We start from the raw sequence: 27,671 nt of genomic DNA, 5'->3' as shown, positions 1-27,671 counted from the left end.
TGGGTAAGTGTATGTGTGCGTTTGTGTGCATTGGGTGTTTGTGTATGTTTTTCGATTGGAGGAGTCTTGGGTGAGAAGGGGGGTGTTGAGGGGGCTGAGGGAGGGGGGCTTGAGGGGGTACACCGCCCCCAATTTAGAGTAAATCCCATGAGGGGGATGATAGGGGTAGAATCCCCCAATTTTGATAAAATCCTGCAAGAGGGGTGGGGGGATAGGAAATTAGTTTTTTTCATGTTTGTAGGCTGATATGATATGATATGGCATTTGTAACACGCCTATACACAAGTGTTTCGAGGCGCGACGAGGCAGGGGGGGAACACGGGGAGACAGACAACGATCCTACTAGGCCAGGTGTCATTCAGATCGCGCAAGTGCAAGGGAAGAAAGGGAAGGGAAAAGTGCAGGGGGGAAAGGGAGAGGGGAAAGTGCAGTACAGGGTAATAGCATACAGGATAAATAACAAGGGCCAGCTAGTGGCAAGCGCGAGTTAAGTGCAAACAAGTGCTGGGAAGGGGGGCTGTTAGGATACAGACACAGTCCCGCAGTGCAGGGGGTGCCAGGGAGGCAGTGCAGGGGAGAGTGGCTGGGCCAAGGACCGAGAACGGTGAGTGGCCCAGTTGCAGATTCAGTGCAGTTTCAGTAACTTTAGCAGGGGAGAGGGGGAGAGAAAGCGGAGGCGAAGAGGAAGGTTTTGAGGTGCTTCAGGAACCGGAGATGGTTCTCTTCAAGTTTCAGGGAGGCAGCAAGGCTGTTCCAGAGGGAGGCCCCTGCAGCGGAGAGAGATCTGCCCAAAATTGGGGGTTATGAGGGGGGGATTGAGGCTTTTTGTTAGGCGACCTGCAAAAATCGAATAAAAATCACATAGAATCATCTTCAACATCACCGAGTCCCTGGCCCATATGAGCACCCCCCCTAGAGTAGGTGGAGAAAGCAGCGGCAATCACTGTTCCCTTCCACCAAGCCCTCCGTGCCCGCAACCCTTGCGCATCCAAATGGCTCTCTTGGAGGAGCAGCCACATACACCGTATTGGCCTTCAGTGAATTTGATATGAAATGAGTTCAAAAGGTCTTTGTTTAACCCTAAGACTTCAATATAGATATGCTTCACGCCGAGCTGTATAACGCTTGAGTAAACTTTAGAGAAAGAAATCTTAACACCTCTAAATCTTAACGCTGAAGCTGAGCCTCAAATTCAGATAACTCCTTGAATTTAAACAGAAAGGATTAGCTTAATAGAAAAGTCCCACAAGTGTAATCAGGGTAATGTCCTATGAATAATTCTAGTCACTGCTTGGTTCAACCATACTAGTTCAGGCCTGGATTCAATCTGGTTTATGTTCATAAGGGGGACCTACTCCTTGGAAATCTCCTGATGAAAGGTGATTAAATAAACTTCTGCGGGTCACCTCTAGCTGACATTCTAATCTCTTCCGCTAATTTGTGATGGGAAGAATCAAATTTCCTGTAATTAAATACTATTAAAGACAATATTGAAGTTTCGTTTACAACTAATCCATTTTAAATAAACCCTTCAATCCCTGCTCCTGGAGATCTCTTAACAGGTCCTCCTACTGAATTTGGTGAACCTCACAGCGACTTTCAGTTTAATTTCCAGACGGTGCAGTCCAAGGGAAATGAGGGACAGAATGACGTATTGTGATCCTTAAGCACGCTGGATTTACTCAACTTTTATTTCCTCAAATTTGTTTAACTTATCCATCCCAGCCCCTCGGCATAATGGTTATAAAACTAACCCTTTTGCACCGCCCTTCATGAGTCTCAAGCTGTCTGTTGATTCCTCTGCCATGATGTATTTGCATTGCCACAATGTATAGTATTTATAGCCACGTCTGTGGTACCAGATGCATCAGCATAATTGCTGTACTGGGGCACTAGCAGTTCGAGGTGGAGCAATACTAGAATCTAGAATGTGTGGTATTTCACTCATCCGACTATTCTCTGCTAACTTTGATCAAATAAGATTCTATTGCTTGAATTGCAGCACTAATTACAAAGATCAGATTTATTAAACTTGACCTGATAACAATGCATTCACTACTTCTTACATTGATACTTTCCCTTGAAGACGCTGTCGTGGAGGAGGTAGGGGGAATCAACACACTTTCAGGAGATGCCGAGTGGGGAATACTTAGTTCTTCAGCTTCTCCTTGGATCGCTTCAGTTTCTTGTTCCACATTTAAACTTTCTGCTTCAGGAGTAGGCTCAGTGCTTACAACAGTGTTCTCAATTTCTTCAGAAGTACGCTCCTCAAGGTGTTCATCTTCCTGCTGCACACTTGTAGGTGTTGAAGTGTCCATGGGACTTTCACTTTCCACACCAAGTTGTTCTGCAGCCAATTGTGGTGCAACATCAGACTGTTCTTTTGATTCTTCTTTGGTTTCATCCGCTTCTTGGGTTGGGATTTCACCAGGCTCAGCCATTGTGTCCTGAAAGGAAGTACGGGTTTACAGTAAGGCATGGTTTGTAAACAATCATACATCATAAAATATATTCAGTGCTTAATGGCAGGGCTGTCCGGTTTCAATATACGCTCAACTTTATGTAGAATAAAAATGTCAGAGGGAGATTCTGTGATTTGAAAAAGATTACACACTTTGATCAGACCAATTGTTGAAGACAGGTCCACAACACTGTTCTCCCGGTTTCACAGGTGACAATGTATCCATAAGATCATATCTCCTCCTTAAATTCAAGTTAAAAAAAAAAACAATAGAAATGCAACGAAACTGGGGAATCAGTAACTATTTAACTTTAAGGTTTAGACAAAGCTGGTTCATATAGCAAGATAAATAAGTTTGGTTGGTTCAGTCTTTTATCTTATAATTAAAACTGTATAGTACATTGTATAGTACATGGGAGTCTTGAATGACTCAATAAAAACTTGAACATCAACTTGTTATTACAGTCTACTTGTGACACCATTACTCACCTGCAACAGGGAAATAACATCCCCTCCAAACTGCAATAACGCATTACAGTTGAATTGTGAAATCACGGTGACCGTTGTCAGAGCCAGCACAAATTATGAAAGGCAGCTGCTTAAGGACAATTCCAGCTTTCACATAAACGCTAAATTGCAGGGAGGACTAGCCTTCCAGATTCCTTTCTCCTGAGCTAACTTTCTTTGGCCTCATTATGTGTTCGGTGCTGTGGCCAAAAAGCCACTGTATTGCAGTGGTAACAAAGTTACCACTGCATTACTTCAACAGCACCACACCACCAATGCTGGAGGTAATTCCTCTGCTTTACAGCCATTATAAGGCCAAATCAACAGAATTACCTGCCAGTGATAATTCCGCTCAACTCCCCATGGAGTCCTATGTACTCCAATAAATGGGGACTAGCACTGCCTACCACCATGTGTAATCCAGCGGTAATTCTGCTGGATCAAGTGGTAACAATAAAACTGTTTGGTGCTATCTTGGGGGATTTACCTCTGAGATACCACCAAACTTTGAATGATGCCCAATGACCATTTACATTAATTAGCTGATAAGGAGAACATTGTGGCAGTATGTATATTTAGTACACCTGCTGGAGTTTAGAAGAGGGCAACAGGGGTGTGTCTGCATGCCACCACTCTTTTTAACCTACAGAGTCTACTTTTAAAGGGAATTGTATACAATTGTGCAAACATGGCTGCTTGAAACACATTGGCACTTTGGTATGTTTCTCAACATACAGATTCCACATTTATTTTATACATTAATAACTGGAACATATCTTCCATCTGAGTAAGCGAACGATTAAGTATTACAGGGAATGATTGTGTGCCCAGGTATTATACGCAATAAAATAGCCTCTATTATATATAAAAAATAAAAAGTAGCCTTGGTGTTCCAAGATCTTATTATGTCCTTTAGCCTCATTCCTCGGTTTGGTCACAGAAGTCTTCATTGACTTGCAATATCCTTTTAAAGAATGGTAGAGTGTACTTTATCCTATATATTCAGGACGTGGTACTTGGAGACCACTGAACTACACTTACCTTAGGGATTCAAGCTACATGTGCATTGGAACTCTTGTGCCAGAATATCAGAAGTTTCATAAATATTCTGCAGGCTTCGCAAAAAAAGCCATTCGACGACTAGCACTGTTTATTACTTTTTAATTTTGTTTAGGAAGTTTGATTGTCACTTCTAAGATGTCAGAAGTGCACCAGGTAATTATCTGGAAGTGAATCTCTGTCAGTCTGCCATTCAAGTCTGTTGGTCAAGGTTCTCTTGTGGAGTGCTCTGAGGTGGATGTGCAATGTGAATAAAGGAGTCGAACTGCTTCTGCTTTCTCCAATGAGTGATGACAGTGGAGTGCTCACAGAGAGCTGTTAGTTGTTAGCAAAAAAAAAGAAATGGACGTGTACAATGACCATCTTATTTTACAGTCAGTATATCAAAATACTCCACATCAGACCCCTAATGGTCGCACTGAAACATGGTGGATGATCTTTTTGGCAAGACAGTCTAGACCTGCACTCGATTAATAGGATTTTGTAAAATGTACTGTTAGAGATGCTAATTGCTCCTGGAGTGATTCTGAATTGGCGGAAGATAACACTCTAAATATGAGGGGAAAAATTGATTCCCTGATCGTTACGGTGGATATCTTATTAGGGATCTGTACTAAACTCATTAAGGAGCAGCAAACCGTAAAGGATTATATAACTATGGTGAATGAGAATATGAAGGCAGTGTTGAATGTGATTCCCTCAGAATGGGAAAATCTCAAAGTACCCTCTGCGTTTAATGGATCAATTGGGGAGCAGAATGGGGAGTTTAGTGAGTTGTGCATTTTGGTAAATGAGGAAGTTAAAGAGCAGATGGGTATTGACGATGACATAATGGATATGAATGATAAAGTGTTGAGGAAGAAAGTAGTAAAACGGTTGAGGTAGACAATGAGGGAGATCCAGCACAATCCCAAGGGCATAGACGTAGACTGCATCGTAAAATAAATGACAAAAAAGGAAATAAAAAGAAAAGTAAAGTGGGAAAACCCAAAAGGAAAGATAGTATTAAGAAGAATAGATTGGCGCTAACAGAGACCTCGTTAAATGACCTGGAATGCATAGAGGTTGCAAATAGATTTGAACTTAATCTGAATCCTACAGAGCAAGATGGGGGTAAAAACAAATCCAGGCTAAAAGAAAAAGGTATGGTAAAATGGCTCATAGGAAAAGGTAAGCCAGCAGGCCTCAAGGAACTAATTGTTCCTCCAGACAGTGAGGATAAGAATGATCCTGAAGTAAGAAATGAATTAGTTGTTAGATTCCTGGATGTACCTGATAACATGGAAAGGACTGGCCTTAATGCTAGAGAACGAGAAGCATATAATGTGGAAATGGAAAAGCCCCCCTGTCCGTGCCTCACATTTAGAAGCATCATCCCCTGAGCAGTTGCCCCAACGCTCCATCCACAGAAGCATCTGACCCTGCAAAAAAACACCCGACTGCAGGGGAAGCACGATACAAGATTTGTTTCTACCAGGCTACCTACATTCATATCTACAGCGACTGAATCTGACACCTGAGCGAGTCCGCTACCCTGTTCCATCTGGCACACCGCGAGTAATCCAGCACCCCACGTGGAGCCCGACTCTGTGGTAGAGGGTCCTAAGATGGCCGCAACGAGCGTTATTTTTGTTTATACCGGTTGCTTAGCAACCCTCTCCGAGCGCCTATTTGACCAATCGTGTGGGAACGGTGGCGGAAGCTGGCCCCACACGACTAAGGCCCCTAGAACAAGGCCCTCTTGTCCGTGCCTGTCAGTGCCGGGAGGGATCTAGGAGACGTCTGGACCTTCACAGTCGGAGTAGGGTAAGAGGCTCCAAACACCATAGCCCCTGCCACATATCAATAAGTACTGGACCCAAGACACTTGTATACTGCATTTATACTGTACCACCTCCTGTATTACGCCTGTACTATCTCACTGGAAAGTGGAGAAATCAGACTGTCACAATACCGCACTCAGCGCTGCCACCGAATACCCAAGGCCCCACACATTCTAACCGACACTCTTGTACCCTTGTTACCTTGCGGCATGTCGTAACTCTCCTCTGATCTAGTCTGATGAAATCCACACCCCTAGCACGACTGCGCGCTAATCCAAAATTGCACACCTTATCACACCAAGTGCCTCACTCAGCCCAACCGCCCTTTTTGTATTCCACCTCCACCATCACTGAACGTTCTACAGCGCCATAAGCAATGCGACTTCCGAACTACTAACGGCACCTTTCTATCGCAACATGCCAGGGCTGACCGCAGCTGAATTGTCTGGTATTGCTGCATGCACACACCTGCTTCTGCCCTTATGAGCCCCGCACCTGCCTATTGTTTTTGTTGTCGTTCCTTGGTGAGCCCTGCACTGAACCTCTATTTTGATGTATTCAATGGTGAGCCCTGCACCTGTTCATTGCATGTCTGTACTCCTTAGGGTGTCTCACATTGAGCCACTGCATTACTGTACTACTCGATGAGCCCAGCATCTGCCCACTGCATTACTGTATTCCTTAGGGTGACTCGCATGGAGCCTCTGTATTAATGTATTACTTGTATTATTTTGGTGAGCCCCGCATTTGCCCACTGTAGTGCTGTATTCCTTAGGGTGCCCCGCATTCAGCCACTGTACTAATATATTATTTGGTGAGCCACGCATCTGCCCGCTGCACTACGGTATTCCTTAGGATGCCTCACATTGAGCCCTTGTATTAATAGATTACTTGTATTATTCGGGTGAGCCCCACATTTGCCCACTGTAGTGCTATATTCCTTAGGGTGCCGTGCATTGAGCCACTGTACTAATGTATTACTTGAATTATTTTGGTGGGCCCTGCATTTGCCCACTGTAGTAATGTATTCCTTAGGGAACCTCGCATTGTGCCACTGCATTACTGTATCAGTGCATTAGTGCACTATTTTATGAGCCCTGCATTTGCCCACTGTAGTACTGTATTCATCAGGGTTCCTCGCATTGAGCCACTGTATTAGTGTATTAGCACACTATTTGGTGAGCCACGCATTTGGCCGCTGTATTACTGTACTGTATTCCAGAGAGAACTCCCTAATATCACTTACAAATTGCATCTGAATCGCTTTGATACAGCCCCCACTTATATCTCCCTAACACAACATGCATGTTGCCTGCCTCCTCCTAGAACTTTACTGTTCAGCCTAGCACAGGTACGCCATCACCTCACGCTGAAACATCATCCGACCTCTGAGCTTCCCACATTCACAGCCAATATGACCTTACCACCTTCAAGAGGGATCAAATCTTCGAAATTCCTACCTGCCCTTTACACTAACTCCTACCACCTCAACATCAGACCCACGACATTCTTACCTGAACTTTGCAAAACCCCCAAGGGCTCTGAGGTCAACACCAACACCAACTCAGATACAGCAGCAACCCTAACACCAGCACAATGGATCAATCTATATGCCAGGAAATCTACTCTCAACCAACTTTGTTCTACTATGGTCAGAAATGCCAGGCTCTGCTCCAGACTTAACAATAACCCTGCCCTACAGTCTAACCCGCGAGACAAACCCTGCAATACTAACCTGACAAATGTTGCAACCTCAAAGACATACAAGAAAAATAGAGCTCTCCTAGAAAAAATTCAAACCTCCACCCCTGCCACGACTTGCCCCCATTTAAAAAGGTGCCCTAACCAATGCCAGGTCGCTGGTGGGCCACGCCACAGACATAGCTGATCTAATCACTACAGGCGACCTAGACTTCCTAGCTGTATCCAGCCAACTTCACCACTGTGAGAGCTGACAGTCTCATCGAAGGGAGGTGGCATTGCCATTATCGCCAAATACAGCCTAGGGCTCAGAGCAACCCCCTTGCACACTCTTAAATCCTGTGAACTACTTACAGTTAAGCTCACCACATCCAAGACTAGCACACTTCCCATCCACCTTATATACAGACCCCCTGGCCCTACTGGCACCTTCAAAGAAGACATCATGACATTACTGTCAGACAACACCAAGCCCTCATCCCAAATCTTGTTGCTAGGGGATTTCAATCTGGGTTTTCACGACCCCCACGATACACAAGCCATGGCACTATCCAACATCTTAACCGAACTGGGCCTAACCCAAAGAGTCAATCAACCAAACCACGAGAAAGGTCGAACTCTTGACTGGGTAGCGGACCTCAATTCAGATTATTTATCCTACCATTAACCTGGACAGATCACTTTATCATCTCCTTCACCACTCAGACCAAACGTGTAGAAACCAATCAGATAGCGCCGCCCCTCCCTACGAGGAGCAAAAAAAATATAACCACCGACAATCTCCTGCCTCTCCTAGTACCTACCTTGAACACAGCTTCTGAATCAGCTGTCCCAACCGAACTAGTTCAAATGTACAGCGCCTCCATAACCGCTGCGCTAGACACCATCGCGCCTCTCAAGCTACGCAAAAGTAAACCTAAAGCCCATCTAAACAACTGGTTCACCCCCCAGCTAAAAATCATGCACGCAGAAAAAAGAAAACTCAAAGTTTTATAGAGAAATCTCCCGTCCAAATAAAATAAACTCAATTTAACTGAATCAGCAAGTAAATACAAAGCTGAAATCCTTCAAACTAAAAGAGAAACTTACAACGACCGGATCAGCAAAGCCATTCCAACACCAAGGAACTTTTCAAGATCCTAAGGTAACTGGAATGCCCCATAGCCCCTGAAGACCCTTGCACCAAGGACAAAATTTGGTGTAGAGACATTCAAAATGCTCTGTCAAACAAAATAGACACCATCCAGCAAAAGATTGCAACCAAAAGGCTTAACATTGCCAAACCTGATTCAGCCACAGAACCGGCAAAACCCCAATTGAAATGCATTCCTGAATTCAAATTCTCACAAGTTACAACCTAGGAGGTGGAAAAAATCATCACATCTCTAAAGCCTTCCAGATGCCAAAGTGACATCTGCCCCCACCAATAATTAAAGAAGCTGCCAGAGACATTGCCCCATTCATCACTAAATTAATAAACATTTAATTTCGCACCTGCAATGTACCAACCAACCTGAAGGACGCTTGGGTCTTGCCCTTGCTAAAGAAAGCTTCCCTAGACCCAACCATCCCCACCAACTACAGGCCAATTACTACGGTCCCGTTCCTCCTCAAAATTTTAGATAAGGCGGCTTATTTACAGATCCAGCACTACCTGGAATCTAACAAGCTCCTAGGACTTAGACAATCGGGCTTCAGACCACTTCATGGTACTGAAACCGCTCTCATAGACCTCAAAATGCAAATTGACTTACCCAAGGACAAAAGGCAATGCGCCCTGCTCCTCCTACTTGACTTGTCGGCCGCCTTCGACTTGGTGGACCACACCATTCTTTGCTAGCACCTGTGCACTGCAGCCAACTTCTCGCACAAAGCCACTGATTGGATCCAATCATTCCTTAACAACAGGTCGATGAGGGTCTTCTCTCAGTCAGCTGCCGCTGACCCCACCCCAATCACATGCAGTGTCCCTCAGGGATTTTGTGTGTCCCCCACCATGTACAATATATTCACTAAACCGCTATTCGACAAACTAGACTGTCTGGGGATCATCTACACCAACTATGCAGATGATACCCAGATACTACTCCCCCTATCAGGCGAGTACGACCGAGATCTAGCCTTCCTTAACAATACCTACCAAGTCATTCAGGCATGGATGGCGGTCCACGGATTATGCCTGAATGACGAAAAGACAGAAATCCTAATCCTAGGTGCTCCAGCCCAACCCAATGAACTCAATGCGCAATACTCTACATTTATTATTGATGGCATCACCATCAAAGTGGCTAAAGAAACTAAAACGCTAGACTTCTACCTAGACTCCACACTGAACATGGGAAAACAAGTCAACGCCACCTCATTCGCCACAGTGTACACTTGTAAGCTTACATGCCTGCAAACCCTACTTATCCAGTAAGAGCAGTACCACCCTTGCGAGAGCCATAATCATGTAAACACTTGACTACTGTAGTGCCCTCTATGCAGGAACCAGCAAACAAATCACTAACAAGCTACAAATCCTTCAAAACCATGCTCTGAAATCCGCTCGAAGCATTCCTAAGAGAGAACACATCTCTGCGGCCAGAAGAGAATCCAAATGGCTTCCCATCAAAGATAGGATTCTTTTCAAACTACTCTCAATCACATACAAATGTCTGAACAATGCTGCCCCACTGTACCTCCAGGAAAAAAATCAGCAGAAAACCTTAATCTCGCCCTACCAGAGCGGCCCAATCTCACTGTATAGCGATGCCCAGATTTAACCTGAAAAAAGCTGGGGGGGAACAGCTTCCCAGTCCAAGCCGCCCTCTACTGAAATGCACTACCTCTACACCTGCGAAAAGACCAAACCTTCCCAAGTTTTAGGAGGAAGACGAAAACCTGGTTGGTCTCTAATGACATCTGATTGCTTTCTCCACGCTCTGTACTTACACTCTATCTATTTCATGATACTGTGCTCTACTTGTAATATTCATGTACTGTAATTACTTTGATTACCTGCAATGTAACTTACTTTGTACATAAAGAAACTGTATATTCTTGTCGCGCCCAGATACCCTCGGGTGAGGAGCGCATTACAAATAAATAAACAAACAAACAAAGATTGGCTATGGGCAGAAATAGTAGGGATAATGAAAATGGCAGTAGGGATGTTAATGTGGACCAACTATTGTTGGTAAGAAATAGATGTAAGAGCATTAAAATAATAGAGAAAGCCCCTAAGGAAGAGAGGACGTTTTTAAGTAGAAATTGGCTATTGGAGTGTCTTAATAAAGTTCCTCAATTACAATGTATAAAGTCCTCAGACATCGAAATAATTATCTCACCAGAGGTAGGGAGTTGGAATAATTGGGCGATTGTACCGTTGGTACAGCGGTGATTGTGGAACTACTTAGAGAACACTCCAGCGAGATATGGAATAATGATTTTGAAATAATCGTGTGCAACAATATCGGAAATGTTAGTGAGAAAAGAAATAATGTGCTGAGAAAAGGAGGACAGTTGACTTTAGGCCTGGAAAAGCAAAAAATACCTTAGAAATGGATCCCAGATGAGAATGATTTGGAAGCAATCTGAGATAAGGAGTTGGAAACTGATATCACCATAATTTCATGGAATATTAGAGGTTTTCAATCTTTTCTACAGAAAGAAGGCACACAATTGTCGAAAAGTAGTGATGTATTTGCCCTGCAAGAGACGTGGACTCAGGGCACTATAATTATGGACAGGTACAACATTTTAACGAAACCTGCTATAGCTGGGGATAAGGGATGACCAATGGGGGGGGGCTTTGTATTGGAGTTAAAAGCCCTCTAACCATTAGAGAATATGGAAAATGTGGTTTGTCAGATTCTGTAATGTGTGTCATAATAGGAAAAACTGCTTTTCAAGAGGATTTGTTATTGATAAATGTTTATTCCCGGCCAGGTGGGGAGTTGCTTAGAGGAGGTGGGAAAGATCATCATGGATACAATAGATGGCTGGTTAATGGAATCCCCTAAAGACCACGTCATGCTGGTAGAAGATCTGAATTCCTACTGCAACGTGGCTTTGGGGAAAATGGAAGAATGGAACGAAAGGTGTGGGGATTATGAGATAGTTCCCCCCCTGTATTGTTAGGCAATATGGTTACTGGCCAAAATCACTCTCCCCAGATTACCAATGGAATAGCTTGGTTGAACATGTTACAGAGTTGGGGCTTAACCTTCTTAGAAACAGGCATCATGGGTGGAAAACATCCTACTTGGACCAATGGGAAGGTGAGTTACAGACTCGACTATATGTTTGTAAATACTGGGTTGTTAAGTAAATTAAAAGGCTTTGAACATATCCCCACTTCACATAGTGACCATAAAATACTAAAATGCCGATTACAGAGACTTTAAGCGAGGAATGATAGCAATGGTGAAAGTTTGAATATCCAATGTAATGGTGGGGCCAACAGGATATGTTGGACAGAAAAGAATTTAGTTAAATTCGATCAGATGTTCAATATTCTACCCATTGAAGGACAAGAGATTGCACAGAATGGTTTAAAGGTGATTGGGGACTTATTGGGCATGATAATGGTAACTAATAGTAGAATTAACCTGACCCAAAAGACGCTGAAAAACATAAGAATATATATGACAGCCAGATAAACGAAAAGAAGAAGAGGATTAAGGCAGACATGTATGTAATTAAAAAAGATATGTATGTGAAAGAATCTGTGAAACTTCAAAGTATCATTAGTCTACGTATGAAATTTAAGAACTGGCTTAGGGCTCGTAGGAGTAAAACAATGCCAATTGGAGAATGATCCTGACCTTATGCCCCACCCACGATTCGAAAATTTCTGGTATTTATATAGGCAATATCTAATAGAGGACATGGATTCTGATATAAATATTATATCCATGGACGCATGGAATTAATACATATCCACACTCTACTATGTAGATAATAGGCCATACGATATAATGGAGATCATATGGGACGGTGAGGATAGGGTCTTTCCCTTTGGCATACAAGATGTTTTGAATATCATAAAAAAGATGAAGGCGCCGAGAGAACTGGGACCAGATAGGTTGGCAAATATTGTGCTTAAACGTAATCCGGTGAAGTGGCAGTAATGGGCAGTGATACTGTTGGAGTTATATTCATGCATATGGAAAAGTGGCATAATCCCAGAGCTGGCGAAAATCGGTATTCATACCGGTCCATAAAAAAGGAAATAGAAGTTGCCCAAAAAGCTACCGGTTGTTGGCGATGGCAGATTCAAGCTGTAAAATCTTTTGCTCGCTATTACTGCAAATCATTAATGCATGGAGTAAGGAGAATACGTTGATATCACCTTTCCAAACAGGCTTTAGAACAGGCTTCAGTACTTTCGATAACATGGTGGAATTAAATTATATAATTGCAGACACAGGGAAGAATAAAGCTGCTAATTTATATGCATGTTTTATAGATTTTTCAAGAGCCTTCGACTGCGTTATCAGAGACAAATTGTGGAGCAAGTTAGCACATTGGAAAATCAGCCCAGTAGTGTTGCATCTCTTAAGAGAAATGTACAGAGACACAACTGTCAGCATTTGCTTGAACAAATAGATTAACAGATCTTCACTAATTACAACTAATTTGGGTCTCAAGCAGGGTTGTGTAACCTCATCTGTCCTATATAATTTATATGTGGCAGATATGGGGGAGTGGTTTGACAACATCAATAACTACCCACCTAAGATCTGAGATTATCCCATCAGCTGGATGTCATATGCGGATGACACAGTTTTGATGGATAAAACTCTGATTGGTCTACAGAGGTCCCTGGATGAGTTACAACGGTATGCTCTTGAGAATAACCTCAGCATCAAAATGGAGAAAACTAAAATCATGATTTTTGGGGGAAGTAGAAGAAAGAAAGAAAAATATAAGTTTCAATGGAAAATAGAGACTCAGCCGATTCAGGTGGTAGAAATATACCCATACTTGGGAATGTCAGTAAGGGATAATCCGCCCCGAAACCATTACCATGAGATGATTGAAAGTAATGTAATTAGAGCTTACATGGCAACTAAGGGCGGACATTCAGTTGAGGGTTTCGCTGGAAATGTACAAGAGTTGCATAATTCCTGGGGCCTTATATGTGCTGGAATCATTGGTATCGAGATGCCTGAGGACTTAGGCAAAATTGAAGGGAAATTGTGGAGGCCCGCATTAAGACAAGCTAAATCCAACCCAATAGAAGTAATACAATGTGAATTGGGACTTACCTTCTTAACTACCCTATGGAAAATTAAGTGCTGCAAGCTATATATTAAAATCACATCTCAGGGCGATAACGATGATAGTTTGTTGAAAGTTATGGGAAGATGTATGTTTGAGACTGAGATTATGAATGCGACTATGAAAGATCTGTCAGATACTTCTCTTAATTTTATAAGAGAAATCAACATGAATTTACCTAAAGAGAACATGAACACGAGTTGCTTGTACAAAATTCTGAAAAGAAAAGCAATACAGTGGAATCTTTGTAGAAATTTGGAGCTGCTAGGGAATAAGAGACGGTATGAAGGATGCAGTATACAAGATATGGCAGTCTCCAAACCCCACAGTTATCTACTGAAGGTAGGCAATAAAGATCTCTCTAGGTTTATTACATTATTGAGATTTAACATACCACCCTGTTACGAATATGTGCGTGGTTGGATTGGGATACCCAGAGAAAAAAAAGAGTATGTAGGTTGTCTCAAAGGAAGGTGGAAACGATAAGATAACTTTTGATAGACTGTGATATATTGTCAGATTTGTATTACAGAGGGTATACGGACTTGACACACGATATTAGCATGATTACATCAGATCAATTTTGGTCAAGTATCTATATAGCAGAACCTCTAATGTACATAGGTGTGGCTTATTATATATGGAGATAAGTTTTAAGAAAGTGGAAAGAACTACCTGATAGTATCTTAGTGAATGAAGCCCTGGACTATTAAAACAGATTGTTTAGCCGCCTGGTGCTTTTAAACATTGTATTGTTCAAATGTAATGTTTTTTAGTGACTCTATTAATTAATTAAATATTATTTATTAGAGGGAAATATAATGGCAATTGTTATTTTTTTCTTATTTTATGAGTTGTTAACCTTAATAGGTGATGTGTTTGAATAGGACTGTAACAGGCCTTATAACAGATGTTTATATTTTTATATAATTGTCTTTTACTGAATTCTTGTGGAATTACAATATTTGAATTGTGATTTTATCGAATTGTGATATGTAATTTGACAAGTTATGTTTGTTGAATTTGCATAAGTGTTTAAGGTTTTAATTAACCAATTACACTATAAATAAATTAAAAAAATTAAAAATGTACTGTTAGCGAATCATATTTCTGACTTGCCTATCCATTTTGCATATTTGGGGTTAATAAGCTTGGACCCACGATTATGGCAGTTTCTTTTATCCCTAGCTCCTGGATATTGCAAGTGGTTTAATATTTGAACATATTGCTGGTAAAAAAGTTGTTTCATGACTGTGTGATGCTGGGGCTCAGAGATGGGAGTGGCCGGAGTTCAGGATGGGGCCTCGGAGGTGGGACTCAGTGGAGGATGTGGTAGACAGCAGCAGGTGGCACCTGCGAGACCCTGATTGTGGCTGAGCACAACAATCTCAGCTCTGAGCTCAATGGCTTCAGCAGCTAATATGGGGTTGACTGCTACAAGTTTAATGTGGGAGCAAGGTCCCTGAGCGGAAGTCAGTTTTGTGAAGGCATCATGAAGCAAGACACAGACAATAGACTTAAAGTTCAAAATAAAACACTTAATTAAATCAAATGTCAGGATGATAGAAGACCCAACATGCCCTATGCTAAGAATGGGATTTCCCTACCTGAATGAAACTAAGGAAAGTCTGAGTCAAAGAGTGCAACTTAAGTCTGTGTCCAAAACCTATACTTGCCCTCACAACTAAAGCTAAACAATAAATAGGGATGTTAATAATAAAAGAAATAGTGTTTGACTCAAAGTTCAGAGCTTCTGCCAGCTCGCATATCTCTTTCAGCTCCCCTTTCCCAAGTTCAAGAAAGTTCAACAAAAAAGTCTCAAAATGACCTTCTCACACTCAAGTTAATACAGTCCCATATAATCTTTGAGGTTCCTTTTCCCCTACTCCACGGTAACACAGTTCAAAACACAGAGGTCTTGAGGCTCCGTCCTCAAGACAGAATTTGTAGTTCATCAACTTTCCGGGTTCCTTTCCCCACGGTTATCAACTTGTCTCACAGGTTCAGTCTTTCAAAAGTTCAACACAAATCTAGGTCCACTTGAGCCTTCTTCTGGTTTATTGCTAACATTTTGCAGTGCATTTCTTTTTTGTATTTTACAATTTTGTGTTCTCATAGTTCAGGGTTCACTGGTCTAGGCGCAGTTGTCAGAACACACTGTCCATCCATCAGAGGTCACCTAACCAGGATCCCCAGGCACTTCAGCCAACTCAGGTATTGTTTGCCTCTTGAATGTGTCACACACCTCTTGTCTTCTTTGGCCTTGCCATTTATTCTTAAAGTTCACTTTGCAGTGGTTGTGCCCATATTCCACCTTTCTATGGCACTCTTTCACACTTGCACTCTTTGGCTGTCACTTGCTTTGCCCATAGGAAATGTGCTCCATCCCACGTTATCATAAGCTTAATAACAAAGTTTCATACCGTTCAGTAATCACTGAGCGTTTGTTATGCTCGATTTGATGTTTTCCTGCAGTTCGGTATTCAATATGCATTTGGTATACTTAATTTCAACTTTTCATTCGGTTTAGGATTCAAAATATATATTTACTATGTTCAATTTTAGGTCTCCGTTCAGTTTGGCACTTAATATGCATTTACTTTGTTCAATTTCAGGTTCACGATCAGTTCAGTAATTCATATGCATTCCCCTGCAGCCCGCTAACAACGCCCCGGTCAGCCAGTGCCTTGCTTGGACAATCACCGCTCTCCGTTGTTGCTCGTTAGCGGCTTCTGCTGCTTCGGCCTTCTTCAGCGGTCGGTGAGCCAGCTTCTGCAAGTCCCGCTTGCACATCAGGGCTTGTAGTGCACATGCCGATGGCTCTGCCACCTGTGAATGGACACGGAAGGTGTCCTGCTTCCATCTATGATGCTGCAGCCCCAGCTGCGGCTTCCTTGTTTCGGAGGCTCCCTTTCTGGGCTGCTGGCCGGCATCCTGGCTCCTCCACAGGTCCCACCACGACTGCCACCTGCACAAACGGGTCCCCTGCTGGTTGTCTCCCCACAGGCCTCCCTGTTTCTCCTTTCTGCTGTGTGCTCTGACTCTCTCTTTATATACCGGCAAACTTCTAAGAGGTTGCAAGTGTGAATCCTTAATTGAGTCTGCTTGACTACAATGAAGGGGACATGCCAGACTCTCACCATACTCTGCAGGCATCTTCCTTGTCCCAGTACCAGAGTGGTAAAATGAAAGTGTAGTGTTCATTCCTCTTAGTCTCCTCTTCTTCGTCCCAGTACTTTTAAAGGTTAAATGGATAAATGTGAGGGAAGAGGTCTCACAATAACAATAACAATAACCCATAAATGTCGGGGAATGGGTTGGTTGGTCACAATTGTGGAAAGAGGGATACCATGTCTCGCTTGAGGGTACCCCACTCCCAAACTCCAAGGACCCTCCACTCAGGTGATCCTCCCGCGCTTCTCCACTGCCAGGGCCGAAATCCAAAAGCAAATGCCTTTCCCTGGCCACCTGAGAAGAGGATCCAGGGGATTTAGGAGTGAGAATACCCTCTGGTTTCTCACAGCTTCCACTTGAAGGTTTATATGTGATTTTACTGACGAAAAATTTAGAGTGGTACATTTCATTGCAACCAAACTACTGAAAAACACAGATTTTGTTTTAGTTTTTTTAAATTTGGGGGCACATGGGGGCCCAAAATCCCCCTGATTTTCTACCCTTATAACGCCACCTCAACCCCATCCTGACACTAACTCCCACTCTAACCTATCATGGGCCTTAGCTGATGGTTCATGGCATGTGGGATCATTTATCTTAACCCTAACTAAAATCCTACCCTTTTCTCTAATTCCAAGCATAACATGAACAAACAAGCTATTGAAATCTCCAAGTATGCCACCCAAACGTATTACAACCTGTGTATTAGCCTCACCTTATGGTACTAAACATGTTGGATTTTTGTTTATGCACTGTGGTCTACTGGACATTTTGGGACTCATCACAAGCTGGGCGGTAACCTTAAAAGTGGAAGCAACGGAATTAGCATCGCCAATACCGCTACGTCGGATTACGAGCTTGCACAAATACCGCTGACTGTAAAATCAACCGGCGATATTACAGCCGGCGCCATTACAGCCGGCACCATTACAGCCGGCCCCATTACAGCCGGCCCCATTACAGCCGGCCCCATTACAGCCGGCCCCATTACAGCCGGAAACTCCAAGCGCAATCGCAGCTGCATCAAAAGTCCATGTGTGGTGGGATTAGCGCCGAAAACCAGCGCTAATGCTGCCAAACACACAGCGCAATTACCTCCAGCCTCCTGATGGAGATAAATGAACACCACAGATGCTCCCAATGCATTCCAATGGGCTACATAAAGCACACCCGTACCCCAAACACTGTTTCCAGCACCATGCTGCCATTATTCACTGGGAGTTGGGACAGGAAGCTGCTCATGGCGCCTGGAAGCATAAAGATGCAGGACACCCAGGCCAGGGCACAGAAAGTACAGGGGGTGGCAGGAGGTGGAGGAGGAGAAGAGCCCAAGCAAGGTGCACACTAATCCCCAGGGTCAGGCCGTCATCGTGGAGCCTCACTGACACCCAGTTGGTGACCCTGTACCGCCTCAACAGGGATACCATTACTGGGCTGCTCGGTAAAATACATGAGGACATAGGGAGCAGGATAAACATCCATACAGCTGTGCCCCCATTGCTCAAGCTATTGTCAGTATTACATTTCCTAGGTACTGGCACCTTCCAGCACTCTGTAGCCATGATGCATGGCATTCCACGGCCCACATTCTGTGCAGTTCTTGCCCAGTTGCTGGATGCCCTCCTGCGGCATGTGCAACAGCACATCGCGCTGCCCACCACCCCAGCCGAGGTCAATGCCATGAAGGCAGTTATATGATGTAGCCCAATTGCCTAATGCGATTGCCGCCCTGGACTGCACCCATGTTGCATTGGTGGCCCCCCAAGCCCATGAAGCAGTGCACCGAAATCGCAAGCACTACCACTCCCTCAATGTGCAGGTGACCCGCGACCTCAAGATCACCCACTGCTGTGCCCGCTACCCAGGTTCCCCCGATGACTCCATGGTGTTATGGAACAGCACACTGCCAGGATATATGGAGAAGCACAGAGGACAACAGCCCTGGATAGTGGGTGAGTAAAACTGACAGCATGTATGCATTGTGAAACACCTGACCAAATTGGGGGGTGGGATGTGAATAGTGACACACAGCATGGCATGACAAGTAAATGCAAAACCAGTACCCGGCCAGCACCCGCACAAATGACACAGTACAGCCCAGGGAGCATGCATATGTTGAACACACCTGGACGAACATGCTGATGAACACATACAGCAGCAATAATACACACACATGACTACAGGTACCACAATGCATCATGCATAATCCAAAGCAATATCAAAGAACGTGCAACATTGTAACACACAACTGCAGCACTGCCAGTGCCACACCCATGTATCAATGAACACCCACCACGCAATGCTGACCCACTGCCCCCAGAAGCGTAGGTAAGGCCGATAGGCAACCCAGCAATCCACATGCACAAGAGCAATACACAGGCACAAGACAGCACATATCACTGATAGACACATCACAAAACATCTGCTGCAATGTATCAGGGTGCATGTGGTGCCAAAGCAATGCATGATACCAGTGACACAGCATGCACAGACATTGTACGGGCACTTGCCATGGGATGAAGCACCATATACACGCACATGATGACCATTGGCATGATACTGTTTAAGTCCACCCACACACATTTCACAATGACTAATGTCTGTGCCTCTCCCCATGCCGGTGACTCTGGACCCCACAGCTGACTTGGCTAATGACCCCTGTGCGTGATTCACAAACACTGCGCGACATAGCCTACAACCACGCACACAGCAGGACCCGTGTGTGCATTGAGTGCATATTTGGACATCTGAAGGCACGTTTTTGCTGCCTAGATCATACAGGCAGAGCCCTTATGTACGCGCCAGAGAAAGTAGGAAAAATAGTGCTTGTGTGTGCCATACTACACAACATCTGTATAAGGAGGAATGTACCCCTACCCTCTGACGTGGATATGCCACCCCTGATGATGATAAAGTGCCTGAGGCAGGGGCCACAGCAGGCAATGTCCCAGATGACTTGAGGGATGGGAGACTGGCTCGCCAGGCACAGATTGACAATTTCTTTTAAGTCATAAACTTCACAATGACACAATCAGGAATGTCCTCGCATTGATTTAGTTCAACTGTTTTATTCCAACTGTGTGCCCTGACTACCATCCCTCCCCCCGCCCACCAACACCCCAGCACACTATGCCCCCTCCTACCACCAACACCCCAGCACACTATCCCCCCTACCACCACCCACTCCCCAGCATGGCCACTCATGGCAATACGTGTCTCCATCTTGCCAACAACCGTGGCCTCTTTCTACCCATGCCAGGCCCCAGTGATCTTAAGTGCAGATGGCGCTGGCACCAACGCCTCAGTGTGCTTTGCTGTGACTCCTCTGTGGGACTTGTGGAACTTGAAGGGACGGAGCAGGGCCCCAGAGCTGTTGGTGTGCCAATTTGTTGCCCTGGCGGATGGCCCCAGAGAGAGCAGAGACACCTTCAGACATCTCCCTGACCGTCTGCCTGTATACTGTCAGGTCAGCTTTACAGGCACCTGCCTCCGCCCAGCTCCTCGCCATATTCTGTACAATCCTGCGGGTGGCCCCTTGTAGGCTGTCACGGATTGCCTGCAGGTGTTCGGAGTGTGCACCCTATTGCCTCCATCTCCCTCTGCCTGCGCTCTATCTCTTTCAGCCTCTGCAGCACAGTGCTACTAGGTCGTGTGTGGGGTATGGGAGAGGGGCTGTTCACTGGCCCTGGACTGAATTCAGGGGAGCCATAAGAGGGTGCGTCAATGTTCGGCTCAGGTGTCTGAGCACGCCAGTGGGGTGGAAGATATCCGGGGTCTGTGGATGCTGGCGGCATGGAGGGCTCTCTAGGATCTGTGGATGCTGGGAGCATGGAGGGCGCTCTGGGGTCTGTGGACGCTGGCAGAGTGGAGGACTGTCCGGGGATTGTGGATGCTGGCGGCATGGAGGGCTCTCTGGGGTCTGTGGACGGTGGTGACGTGGATGGCTCTCTGGGTCAGTGGACCTTCTGTAGGTGGCGAAACCGGGCTGGTGTCCCCCTGTGTCTCCACCATCTTGCCAAGCACATTTTGGGCAGGATGGAACAAGGGGGCACACTGAGGGAGCTTGCCAGTGTGCTCTTACATATACAAAAGATATAGAGTGAAAGAGCAGTGTTGCTTTGCTGCAAACCCAAAGTTCCCATTAAAAAAGGGAATATGTCACCTCTAAAATGATGCCGCTCTGATGCTATTTTTCCCTGTTTTCACCAAACTGCTTTTATCAAAAAGACCCCGTCACGCCCAGCCATATTCACATTGTGCTCCATCAGAAAACAGCATTATTCCTGAATTACAGGCTGCGCCAGCCAAACCTGAGAAAATCAACAAAAGCTGTCCTTCAGCTACACAGGAAACGCTTCAACTGTGCTACACATTGTCAAAAATCACAGCTTGAAAAGAAAATCAGAGCTTTCTGTGCGCTTGTCAATTCCAGGAAACCTCTGCCTTGTACAGACTGTGTACAAGAAACTAACCATGGCTGAAAAACAATGTTAAATGTACTTGTGCAAAATAAAGGAAAATATCTGTTTTAAAAGGGCATGTTGGATAAGGCCCTGCCCTTATCTAGCAATGTGAAGGGGATTGTGATGAGAAAATACATGTCTGAGATGGTTCTATTCAGCAGGTTTTCTTCCAATTCAGAGCAAAAATAAATACAATTGAATCAAACTGCAATGGCTGCCTGGGGGGGGGGGGAGAGTCAGCCCAAAAATAGGTTTCTGCAGTGGCTACATTGGGGGGGGGGCAGCCAAACAGGTCTGCTGGGAGGATGCTAGCAACATAAGGACTCCCACAGTAAACTCCTTGAACACACAAGTGATAATTGCTAGGTTGGACAGACTGTTGTCTGTGCTCCAGCCTCGTACAATAGAATTCTAGGACACTAAAGTGTGAAGTGAAAATTCACACTTCCTTGTGATTTCCACCCAAAGCTTCAAAGGAAATCTCTGTGACAACCTAGGGTGAGGAGGTAGCCTTGGAAAGGCATGCCCATACATGGAGAACAATACTGACATTTGTTTCCAAAGACTATTTATTAATAAAAAAGTTAAAGACTTGTCACTACAGCAGGACTTTGCGAAAATGTCAAAATGTTACTGTTTAAATGTTATTTTGTGGTTTATAATTTAAGACATTGTAGCATTCACAGACCCCTTGGGAATAGAAATGGCAGAAAATTGGGTATTATAAGGAAAGTATCCATGAGGCCATTGCAAATTTTATCACAGATATGCCTAATAATAATATATACACATGTGTAAACTTATAGAATTTTAAGTAATATAATTCTCCCTGAAAAGTGCGGAAAACTGGTAGAAGGGTGAAACAAGGTCCCACAATCATGAGAATTGGACTGCATGCTCTACATACAATATGTGATCTGCCTATGTGATTTGTTAAAATACCAAAAATGTATAAATGTGTAAATTAGGTTATGACTGATTTTGGGCAAAAAGGACTGTGGGATGACTTTTTTTTTAATTTGACTTTATTTTCATTTTGTGTTAAATTACAACAGTAAAACCAATACTTCATGAACAACAAAAATCTTGTTTGATCCAACAAAACAGCAACCCCCATTAACCCTCTTCCCACCCTCCCCACCCCCCATGGCTGAACGAGGAACAATCCGAATCAGTTCAAGCTATTCGGGTAATCACACACATTAGACAGCAACAGATACTCTTTGCATCAGTTATCTGTAGGCTTCGTTGAATGGGGCCCATTCCACCTCTCTTTTGGGGGCCCTCTCATGGAGCTTTGCTGTTAAATTCTCCATTTCGTACAGTTCTTTAGCCTTTTTAGACCACATCTGCTCCGTCGGGAGAGTTTCCGACTTCCACCCTGTAGCTAAGCATGCTCTTGCAGCCAAGAGCAAAAAGTGAGCCATATGCGGAACCCTTTCCCATCGATTGTCATGCATTTCCAGTCCGAAAAGAACCAATTTAGGATCACATTCTCTCGAGACCCCTTCCACCTTTCTAATCCAGCCCAGAACTTCTCTCCAATAGACTTGTGACTTAGGGCAAGACCACCATATATGCCAAATATTTATTTCTACATTACATCCCCTCCAGCACTTTCGACTTGTTTGGGCAAACATATTGGAAAGTCTTTTAGGATCTAATTGTCATCTGTGCAGCAACTTCAATCCATGCATTTTTTATTGCACTGAGATAGATGTCTTATATGTAGCCGTGCAGATTCGGGACCACAAGGCGTCAGAGATTGGGGCCTCCATGTCTTTTCCCCACCTCTTTCTTGAATCCTCTACTCTAGCGCCCTTTGCTTCCATCAGGGCTATATAAAGCCTAGAGATGAGACCCTTCGTACTGACCCATTCACTCAGAATATTCTCCATGGGTGTCAGATCCCTCTTCAGTTGCTCCCTCCATTTCTTTGCCATCAAGACACCCTTCAGCTGCAAAAATGTAAATGCATCAAGCGGGCCTATTTGCAGGCCTTTCTCTAGCTTTGTATCGTTATACATCCTGTCAGTTTTACCATTTCACCGACCCTTGTTATACCTGCTTCATACCAGCTTTGTAACCTTAAAGGGTCTCTCACTTCCTCCCGAATCGGGGGGGGCCATATACAACTCATTGTGAGGGCCATGTTGTGAGTCGCTTCATTTCCCTCTTATTCCACCAAAGCCTCAAAAGGGAGCCCATAGCAAAATGGTTAATAACACTGCTCGCAAAAAATTTCTTTGGAGCCCACAACCAATCCCTGAGCGATACTGGCCTCATTCTATAGTTTTCAATTACCACCCATTGTTTGCGATTCTCCTCTCTCAAGTGGGGCACTAGTGCCCTGAACTGCGAGGCTCGATAGTATTCGTACATGTCCGGGAGACCCACTCCGCCTTTCTCTTTTGGCTGAGCCAAGACTTTATGCGCTATTCTTTGCCTTTTGCCCTGCCAAATAAACTTTCTGATTATCCCCTTTATTTCAACAAAATGCCCCTTAGGGATATTTATAGGAAGCATTTGGAACAGATACAATAATTTCGGGAGCACTGCCTTCTTTAGGGCATTCACTCGACCCAACCACAAAATAGTTAAGTGCAACCACTTTTCCATGTCATTCTTTACTTCCCTCACCAGCTGGGGAAAATTGGCCTCATAAGGCTCCTTTGTGGTTCTCGTAATATTAATTCCCAAATATCTAAGAATGGTATAGTTTGTTGGGATTCCCCCTACTAACTCATTGGTATTGCCTTCACTACCCTTGCTCTTGTATAAAAAAAGAATGGATTTATCCTCATTCACTAAGTCCCGACCATTTTCCAAATTCCTGAATTCCTTTGAGGACATTTGTAGTGTCTTCATGTGGCTAGTCAGGTACAATAAGATATCATCGGCAAACATTGCCAGTTTGTATTCACTCGCTCCAACCCTTATCACTCTAATATTCAGATTCTCCGTTATATTGTTTCCCAGCGCCTCCATGTAAAGAGCATATAGCAGAGTTGACATGGGGCATCCCTGCCTCGTCCCTCTGGTCATGAGTATTTCCTCCGACATCTGATTATTCACCACCACCCTCCCCCTCGGGGACCTATACAATGCCTGAATCCCCCTTAGGAATGCATCCCGAATCACATGTCCCTCATAACCGCCCACAAGAAGCTCCACTCAACTCGGTCAAACGCCTTTTCTGAGTCCGTACTAAGGAGAGCATGCTCCCCCTCCTCACCCATCGTATATTCCATTATATCCAAGGTCTTCCTCATCGCATCCGCTTCCTGCCTGTCCTTAATAAAGCCCACCGGGTCTGGATGGACCAGGCGTGGCATCCGCAAGACCAATACCCTTGCATATATCTTAGCATCGGTATTGAGGAGCGATATCGGTCCATAGGACTTACATAGTGTGGGGTCTTTCCCTCCCTTAGGGATAACTACTATTTGCGCTTTAGAGAATGACTCCGGAGCTACTCCCTTGTCCCGTATATCGTTCAAGAGACTCGCTAAGTGCGAGGCTAGGATGTCCCCAAATTGTTTATAAAACCCCATGCCATATCCATCCTCCCCTCGGGCCCCCCCCTGGTGGAAATCTTTTTATGGCCTCCAGTGCTTCCTCTGGAGTTATGTCCGATTCCAAACAGGCTTGCTCTGGCTCCAATTGATGAGTCAACCTTGCCTTCGCTATGTAGTCCCCCATTTCCCTCTCCCCCGTGGGCCATTTCCGTCCTGTAAAGCTTTTCATAGTATTTGGCAAACTGGTCGGCTATTTCTTTTGACACTCTGGTTAGCCCCCCCTCTTCTGTTTGAAAACCCTCCACCCATCTTTCCGACCTCTGCGCCCAGACCCTAGAAGCTAGTATCTTATCTGCTTTATCCCCTTTTTTGTAAAATTTTTGCTTCAGGAATTTCAACTTTCTTATTACCTCCCAATTTCCACATTTTTTCAACTCATCCTGTTTTTCCTAAGGGTCTGTAGGTGCTCTTTATGGTATGTCCCTTGGGCGTGCAACTTCTTCTCCAGCCCCATAATTTCCCCCTTCAACCTCTCTTCGATTAGCTTACGTTCCCTTTTCCGTCTCGCTCCTTCCCTTATGAGGTGGCCTCTCCAGACTGCTTTACCTGCTTCCTACACCGTAGTCGAGCCCACCTCACCATTGTTATTTATGCAAAAATACTCCTCTATTGTTTCCCTCAAATCCATGTCATAAAGCTTATCCAGCCATAGAGAGTCATTGCACCTCCATTTGGCGTTTCTGCTGCTAATCCCGTCAATCTCTATGTTTGCCACAACCATATCATGGTCCGTCCACCCCACTGGGCGAATACTCGAGTCCTGCACTCTAGCCCTCTGCTCCTTATTTACCAACAGGTAGTCAATTTGCGTGAAAATATCATAGACCTCTGATTTGAATGTGTAGCCAATTTTGCATGGATTGCACTCTCTCCAGATATCAACCAGTCCCTCCTCCTGCAAGGTAACTGCAAACCTACTTGTCTCCCCCCGCTGGAGTCCTTTAAGTTGGACCTTTGTCTGCTTCCTATCCACTTCCGTGTCTGCCCAGGCATTGAAATCCCCCCTATCACCACCAAGTTTTCCTCCTTCCCTCCCAGAGCTGCGAGGGCCCTCTCATTAAAGTTCACTGACCCTGATTTGAAGTATAAACTCCCACCAAGGTTATTTGTGTTACTTCCCACTTTCCCCTGATTATCATCCTTCTACCCTCTATTGACCGCTCCACCACCACATTCTCCAGCCTGAGTCGTTTACTTAAAATTATCCCCACTGCCCCCTTTTTTGTGTCCCAGAACACTTGACCCACGCCTCTGCCCCTTATTGGCCTCTCTTCCCCCACCTTGAGTCTTGTTTCCTGAATAAAGGGGACATCCAGTTCTGCCCTACCAAATTCCCTGCTCACTAGGGACCTCTTGGCAGGGGAATTAAGCCCCTTGACATTAAGGGTGCCCACCCTCAACACCGACATCCCCCTTCTTTGATTCCTCTGTTGTGACAATGCTATGTCAGATCCCATACCATCTTGTTGCTTTCCTTTATTTCTCCCCGCACTTGTTTCCATCTCCTATTCGTGCGAATTGCTCCGTTCATGCCCACTTCCTTCCCTCTCACCCCCCCTTTGCCCCAACAACGCAGAACATTGTAACTTGGCTAAACCATGAAAACTGAACCACAGCCCAAATTGGCTGTATTAGGTCCCTCATTGGAGACGCCCTCCCGAGCTTGAGGGCAATCAGGGAATGCCAGCCGCATTCCTAAAGGGAAGCGCTTCTTTACCTTGCCTTTCCATTTCTCGGTTTCATCTAGTTCTTAAACCACTTTCTGAAGATCGTATCCTTTACCTTACCACCGTTCACGTCTTCCTCATGACAATTTCACTGGGGACACCGGATTCGGCTTAAAGTATTTCCTTCCCACCTTTGCCCTTTGCTGTTGCGGGGCCCTCCCCTGCCCATTCACTTGTGAGCTAGAGGCTCCCTGCGGTCGTGTCGTGCCTCTCATGTCTTTTGCTCCTCGCAGTCCCTCCAGGACCCGGCTGTCCTCCTCCGCAGTCGTGACCCTGTAGTCCTCGCCTCGATATTCAAAAGTGAGGTCAAAGGGGTATCCCCATCTGTATCTGACTTTTCTGTTCTGTGAGCGGTCTACAGGCCCTCCTCCTCGCCAGAGTCAAGCTTGAAAGATCCTGATATATCTTAATTTTGGATCCTTGATATTCAATTTCTTGTTTCTGTTTGGCTCTCCCCAAAATTTCAGTCTTATCCTTGTAGCTCTGGAATTTGACCACAATTGATCGCGGGCCCCTTCCATAGGCCCCGTCCCCCCGGTGGGTTCTTTCCAGCGCTACCACTTTTCCTCCTTCATCCTCATATAAAATGTTGATAATATCCTGGTCCTTGCGCTCCACTTGCTGGGGTGTTTCCCCATCCTTCTCCGCCAGCCCCAAAATACGAAGGTTCGATCTCTGTTTCTCTATTTTCCAGGTCATCCATTTTCAATGTGATATCCTCCTCTCGCAGTTCAATGTCCGTCATTCTAGCATTGAGTTTCATTTCTATGAGATCGACAATGGCTTGGTTGTTCTCTAGATTTTCAACTTTTCCCTCTATTCGATCCACATTCCCTCTTATCTCGGATATGGACGTCTGAATGTCTGACCGCAGGGCTTTTAGTTCCGCCAGGATCCCTGCAATATCTTCC

General features: G+C 44.7%; 1 protein-coding gene across 1 annotated transcript in view; it reads right to left on the bottom strand.

The window, feature by feature from the left end:
- CFAP251 (cilia and flagella associated protein 251) overlaps nt 1–27,671 on the bottom strand; it is a 1,318,836-nt gene that overhangs the window by 1,210,301 nt on the left and 80,864 nt on the right. Inside the window, exon 2 of the mRNA XM_069619593.1 lies at nt 2,067–2,447. Coding sequence (XP_069475694.1) covers nt 2,067–2,441 — 375 coding nt within the window. The 5' untranslated portion in view covers nt 2,442–2,447. The remainder of the gene's footprint in view (nt 1–2,066; nt 2,448–27,671) is intronic.

Source organism: Ambystoma mexicanum, chromosome 10, assembly GCF_040938575.1.
Source record: "Ambystoma mexicanum isolate Mex_15411 chromosome 10, UKY_AmexF1_1, whole genome shotgun sequence".
Taxonomy (NCBI): Eukaryota; Metazoa; Chordata; class Amphibia; order Caudata; family Ambystomatidae; genus Ambystoma; species Ambystoma mexicanum.
This window is presented reverse-complemented; position numbering and strand designations above follow the sequence as displayed.